At 42.7% G+C, this 7137-nt stretch overlaps 1 protein-coding gene across 2 annotated transcripts in view; it reads left to right on the forward strand.

Moving 5' to 3' along the window:
• The first annotated feature begins 310 nt into the window (after nucleotides 1-310).
• LOC124002860 (protein AF-17-like) overlaps nucleotides 311-7137 on the forward strand; it is a 48003-nt gene continuing 41176 nt past the window's right edge. For both annotated transcript variants that reach the window (XM_046310617.1, XM_046310618.1), the window contains exons 1-5: nucleotides 311-791; nucleotides 2171-2250; nucleotides 2424-2478; nucleotides 3041-3150; nucleotides 7006-7109. In XM_046310617.1, coding sequence (XP_046166573.1) covers nucleotides 683-791; nucleotides 2171-2250; nucleotides 2424-2478; nucleotides 3041-3150; nucleotides 7006-7109 — 458 coding nt within the window. In that variant the 5' untranslated portion in view covers nucleotides 311-682. The remainder of the gene's footprint in view (nucleotides 792-2170; nucleotides 2251-2423; nucleotides 2479-3040; nucleotides 3151-7005; nucleotides 7110-7137) is intronic.

The raw sequence follows: 7137 nt of genomic DNA on the forward strand, positions 1-7137 counted from the left end.
TATAATGCCTCTAGCACAACATAGTTATCTGATTCTGTTTATGGACTATTATTATGATAATACTTTTTAATATGCCTACATATTGGATATAGTATTTAGAACGTTTCTAAATAAATCGGCAGAGTAGTTGACCTGGACTACATATTTCTGAATGATATTAACAGTTTCCTCAAACTATGTCTGGATATTCAATTTCGGTCAGTAGGCCTAAACATTTGTGTTTTCTCTGATCCCTAAAGATGGCGCTATGCATTTAAAGTGCTTTTTATCTACCGTTCAAAGAGAAGAGGCACGCTTTAGTCTACACTTGTCATTATTGATTTTCGACAGCAGGAGATCGGGGCCGTTTTGTCATTATTAATGTAGAAATGGAGCATATATATTGCCATTGAGCATGGACAACTGAGGACACACAACTTCAAGGGATGGAAATATTGTCATCTTCACACAGTGAGACTATCCTGCAGATGTGGGCATGCGCACTGCATCGGTTCTACGGGGGACGGGAAGACATCACGGAAAAACTCTCTGTACCCGAACCCCACGCTGAAATCCATTCTTGATTGCAGTGTAGCACGACTACCGACTACCATGTTTGAGACACCGTTGAAGTCAGGGACTACTTGACACCCTGGCGATTTAAGTCGCCGCAAAACCGTATACAATACCGTATGGGAACAGTATGCGGGAAATGGTTGGAGGTTGCTGCGTGTGTTCCGATGAGCGAGGCTGGGCTGAAAATCCTCTTGTATACTGTGATGGGCACGGGTGCAGCGTCGCTGTTCACCAGGGTAACTAGCTTGCTATTTTACAATGTAATTACGCTATTGGGGGAAGGATGGGGTGGTGGGTGCCTACGTGCGTGTGGGTCTGTCTGTATTTATGTGGGAGGGGGTGTTTTCCTTCTGCACGCGTTGACGTGGTGCGACCGCGAGAGGAGACATATCAAATGACATCAAGCCCTTCTGGCGCCGACTAATGCGGTTTTTTGTAGAATGGCTTTTATTCGATCCAAAGTTACGCACCGTTAGGAAGCATTTGCTACTACTGGAGTAGCAGACGAGCTGGCCTATCGGGCCTTGCGGATGAATTGTTTCCACAACGATATATTCACCTTCTTTGTTGACATCTTTGTATCTCAGCAATGCAACAACGTATCCACTCAATATGTCCATGAGTTTTGATTTGAATAAGAGCCACTAATTATGATTTAATATGTAAATATTTACAGTTGTAAGGCTATAACAGTTGTACACACCTTCACAGTATATCCCCCCCGTGGCTTTTATTTATTTGTGTTATGTAGGAAACATCAATAACAATATCTTATGTAGCTGACACACAATACGATCTGAGTTTATAAACTGTTATTAATGTCAGATTATTATAAATCAGCCTGTCTTGCCAAGTAAAACCAATATGGCTGCGTTCAAAACATCACCACTCTTTGAAAAAGCTGTCTTTGTATAATCTCAGAATATTTGTGACAACAAATCTATAAATCATTGTCACACTTAGCTTCATGCCCTGACTATGCCTTCTCTCAATTCAGTGGCCTTGTGGTAAGAGTGTTTGTCCCGAAAAGATTGGGAATTTGATTCCCGGCCGAGTCATACCAAAGACTGTAAAAATGGGACCTGCTGCATCTCTGCTTGGCACTCAGCATTAAGGAGATAGATTGGGGGTAAAGCCCTGTGATAGACTAGCATCCTGGCCAGGGAGTGAACTTGTACATCAAGCTGCTTCACGCTACAGAAACAGGAGATGGGCTCTTTCTCCTATGTGTCGTTCCGGGCCTCGCACAAGCCAAGGCTACTTACTTACTCTATGCTTGTTCTCAACAGAAAAAAGAAAGAAAATACAAATTAAGAGTTGAAGGTACCAAGAAGTTAGTTAGTTACAGAACTAATAAGTTAGTTAACTGTTTTTTGTTCCTTTGTTTGAGTCTCATTCATTTGAGTGGTAGACTAAAGATGTCTGTATTTGTGTCTGTGTGTCTGTGTGTGTGTGTGTGTGTGTGTGTGTGTGTGTGTGTGTGTGTGTGTGTGTGTGTGTGTGTGTGTGTGTGTGTGTGTGTGTGTGTGTGTGTGTGTGTGTGTGTGTGTGTGTGTGTGTGTGTGTGTGTGTGTGTGTGTGTGTGTGTGTGTGTGTGTGTGTGTGTGTGTCACAGCGTGCTATGGCATTGTCCAAGTGCCCACTGGACCATGGTTCTGTCGAAAATGTGAGTCTCAGGAGAGAGCTGCCAGAGTGGTGAGTATATATGTCCAGTATATCAATATATTATCCGTATACTCATGTACTGCATGTCTATCAATGTACAGCATATCCCTGCCTGTTGCAGTAATAACACTGGTAGTACAGCATGCTATCGAAGCTACTGTGCCTAGTTGGTTATTGTGAGGTGTGCTCTCATTTCTCATCAGAGATGTGAGCTGTGCCCTCACAAAGATGGCGCCCTCAAGAGGACAGACAGTGGAGGTAATCTACTGGACACAGATTTTCTTTCCTTTATTCTTCATCCTCCACTTTCCATCAAGCCCGCCATCCTCCACGTTTCCCTTGTCTTACAAATATATGATGTGTTTGTGTTAATGTGTGTGTATGCACGTAGTGTGTGTGTGTGTGTGTGTGTGTGTGTGTGTGTGTGTGTGTGTGTGTGTGTGTGTGTGTGTGTGTGTGTGTGTGTGTGTGTGTGTGTGTGTGTGTGTGTGTGTGTGTGTGTGTGTGTGTGTGTGTGTGTGTGTGTGTGTGTGTGTGTGTGTGTGTGTGTGTGTGTGTGTGTGTGTGTGTGTGTGTGTGTGTGTGTGTGTGTGTGTGTGTGTGTGTGTGTGTGTGTGTGTGTGTGTGTGTGTGTGTGTGTATGCTCGTCAGTGTGTGTGTGTGTGTGTGTGTGTGTGTGTGTGTGTGTGTGTGTGTGTGTGTGTGTGTGTGTGTGTGTGTGTGTGTGTGTGTGTGTGTGTGTGTGTGTGTGTGTGTGTGTGTGTGTGTGTGTGTGTGTGTGTGTGTGTGTGTGTACTAATGTGAGCTGTTCTCGCTCCAGGCTGGGCCCATGTGGTTTGTGCACTCTATATTCCCGAGGTGCAGTTTGCCAACGTTCTCACCATGGAGCCTATCGTACTACAGTATGTCCCTCACGACAGATACATCAAGGTATTCTTCATTGTTCACTTCAACTTTTGATAAGCTTGTTTGTCTTTTGTGAAGGATGTTTTGACCGTCATTTAAAATGCATTTTATAGGCCTATGAAGATTTAATCAATTTGGATATATTGTTTCTTTAGCCAGAGTAAATGGTTGTCCATCTATGTGCCTATCTTCAATATTCCACACAAACGTGTGGGGGAATTTTTGTCCGATTCTGTGATTTGCAAGCAGTCATTAGTATACAATATATATTTTTGCACAGGCAAAGCTTTCATGAGATCATCCAGAGTTTTTCCTAAGTCCTCTCTGCAAGTTATCTCTTTTAGAGTTGGCATCTGGATGATCATGTGCCATGTATCCCACCACAGTCTGCATGCTTTTAGGCCTAATGGTCTTGAGTGATCGCTATTGTGGAAAAATCTATATACAGCATATGCCCACCAGGCAAGATTTTTTGGAATGAAAGCTTTTATGCGATTGGATTACAGTTCTATTAGAGTCAATGGGAAGCTACGTAGATGCTTGCTGCTGTACAATAGTGAGTGCTTGTCTTGTAGTGGTCTCATGTTACAGTGTCAGGGGCAGCTACAGTAAATGGCTTGCACCTCTCTGGTCTGGATTGTCAGAGCCATTCATCCGGATTTGCTGCCCTCCATTCTTAGAGAGTGTTTGACTGGACAATGGCCGTGTCCCAAATAGCACCCTATCCCCTATGGGCGCCTGGTCAAAAGTAGCTTTACTACACAGAGAATAGGGAGCCATTTGGGACGCAGGCGATGAGTGAAGGTTCAATAAGCCCCACCATCCTCCCTCCTTTACAGTAGCTCCAGATGCCGTTTTCTGTTTCCCTTTGGCCCATGATACTTATGGCTCACAAGGGGAGAGGAGGGGTAGATGAGAAGAAAGGTAAGGAGCCCGCTGTTCCTTTGTCCAGCACCTGTTGCTAGGCAGACAGCCAGCCCCCTCTGTCTCTGTCTGGGTAATAGCCGTGGGGGAGCGAGGTGTGGAGGGGGGAAGAATGTTTCATAACAGCCTGCTATCAATGACAGGCTAGGGTTGGACTCTGGGCACTGGTGAGGCCCATACAGTTGAACAGTATCACACTGCCTGTGTCCCAAATGGAGCCCTATTCTCTATGTCGTGCACTACTTTTGACCAGAGCCCAGAGTATAGTGCACTACTTTTTAGCCCTATGGGCCCTGGTCAAAGGTAGTGAGTGCGCTCTATAGGGAATAGGATGCCATTTGGGAAACACCTACAGACATCTAGATTTGGCTCGTTCCACCAATTAGCTACCTTTTGAGTAGTCTAACTTTTTATTTCACTTAATTGTATCATTCTGTCATAAAGAGCACATGTTCAACTTAATAGAAAACACTTTCCCCATCTCCAGAGAGTAAATATATAAATATACTATTGTTAGTATCTATTAGGTGCCAAATAAAGTAACATGGTTGACGACTTCATCTAAAATCAGCCATAAATCTCCTTGTGACGGGGAATAAAAGTTTGTACACAGCAACAGATAGGGGCAATTATATGCTTACTTCACTTTTAAAAAATTAATTTAAAAAATACATCTCTAGTCTATCTCTGCATAACAGGGTTGACGTGTTATGCTCGACCCACTTAGAAATGTTGGGGTTAAGTGGGTTAAAATCTTCATATAAGTCACAGAGGATGCACAGAGAGACATGGGTTAAAATCTTCATATAAGTCACAGAGGATGCACAGAGAGACATGGGTTAAAATCTTCATATAAGTCACAGAGGATGCACAGAGAGACATGGGTTAAAATCTTCATATAAGTCACAGAGGACGCACAGAGAGACATGGGTTAAAATCTTCATATAAGTCACAGAGGATGCACAGAGAGACATGGGTTAAAATCTTCATATAAGTCACAGAGGACGCACAGAGAGACATGGGTTAAAATCTTCATATAAGTCACAGAGAGACATGGGTTAAAATCTTCATAGAAGTCACAGAGGACGCACAGAGAGACATGGGTTAAAATCTTCATAGAAGTCACAGAGCACAGAGAGACAGTCACAGAGGAGCACAGAGAGACATGGGTTAAAATCTTCATATAAGTCACAGAGGATGCACAGAGAGACATAGGTTAAAATCTTCATATAAGTCACAGAGGACGCACAGAGAGACATGGGTTAAAATCTTCATAGAAGTCACAGAGGACTCACAGAGAGACATGGGTTAAAATCTTCATATAAGTCACAGAGGACGCACAGAGAGACATGGGTTAAAATCTTCATAGACGTCACAGAGGACGCACAGAGAGACATGGGTTAAAATCTTCATAGAAGTCACAGAGGACGGACAGAGAGAAATGGGTTAAAATCTTCATAGAAGTCACAGAGGATGCACAGAGAGACATGGGTTATAATCTTCATATAAGTCACAGAGGATGCACAGAGAGACATGGGTTAAAATCTTCATATAAGTCACAGAGGATGCACAGAGAGACATGGGTTAAAATCTTAATAGAAGTCACAGAGGATGCACAGAGAGACATGGGTTAAAATCTTAATATAAGTCACAGAGGATGCACAGAGAGACATGGGTTAAAATCTTCATATAAGTCACAGAGGATGCACAGAGAGACATGGGTTAAAATCTTAATATAAGTCACAGAGGATGCACAGAGAGACATGGGTTAAAATCTTAATATAAGTCACAGAGGATGCACAGAGAGACATGGGTTAAAATCTTCATATAAGTCACAGAGGATGCACAGAGAGACATGGGTTAAAATCTTAATATAAGTCACAGAGGATGCACAGAGAGACATGGGTTAAAATATTCATATAAGTCACAGAGGATGCACAGAGAGACATGGGTTAAAATCTTCATATAAGTCACAGAGGATGCACAGAGAGACATGGGTTAAAATCTTCATATAAGTCACAGAGGATGCACAGAGAGACATGGGTTAAAATCTTCATATAAGTCACAGAGGATGCACAGAGAGACATGGGTTAAAATCTTCATATAAGTCACAGAGGATGCACAGAGAGACATGGGTTAAAATCTTCATATAAGTCACAGAGGACGCACAGAGAGACATGGGTTAAAATCTTCATAGAAGTCACAGCGGACGGACAGAGAGAAATGGGTTAAAATCTTCATAGAAGTCACAGAGGATGCACAGAGAGACATGGGTTATAATCTTCATATAAGTCATAGAGGATGCACAGAGAGACATGGGTTAAAATCTTCATATAAGTCACAGAGGATGCACAGAGACATGGGTTAAAATCTTCATATAAGTCACAGAGGATGCACAGAGAGACATGGGTTAAAATCTTCATATAAGTCACAGAGGATGCACAGAGAGACATGGGTTAAAATCTTCATATAAGTCACAGAGGACGCACAGAGAGACATGGGTTAAAATATTCATAGAAGTCACAGAGGACGCACAGAGAGACATGGGTTAAAATCTTCATAGAAGTCACAGAGGATGCACAGAGAGACATGGGTTAAAATCTTCATATAAGTCACAGAGGATGCACAGAGAGATATGGCATATTGCTGAATTTTGGTACTTTAGCAAGTCTTTATTCATATTAAAAATCAGATGCATTGACTGTTCCATGTGGTCTTCATTTATAGTCAAATAACACGCTTTTGAAATGCAATATTTGTGCACAATTCCTCCTTAATAAATCAAAGGGATGCAAAAAGCACTCATTTCATGGAATGACCGATTTACCGTCGGTCAAGTCTGTCCTTTACATCTGCGAGGGATTTCAGGTGGACATGACATCTGACGTTGATAAGAGGAGATATGTTCTGGTCAGTCGTCATCCTTTTTCATCTTTCTCCCTCCCCTCTCTTTAGACGTGTTATATCTGTGAGGACCATGGGAGAGAGAGCAAGGCTGCTTGTGGAGCCTGCATGACGTGCAACCGCCAGGGCTGTCGACAAGCCTTCCACGTCACCTGGTGAGTGGTCTGTGTGTGTCTGTGTGTG

This window comes from Oncorhynchus gorbuscha, linkage group LG18 (assembly GCF_021184085.1).
Source record: "Oncorhynchus gorbuscha isolate QuinsamMale2020 ecotype Even-year linkage group LG18, OgorEven_v1.0, whole genome shotgun sequence".
In the NCBI taxonomy this organism is placed as follows: Eukaryota; Metazoa; Chordata; class Actinopteri; order Salmoniformes; family Salmonidae; genus Oncorhynchus; species Oncorhynchus gorbuscha.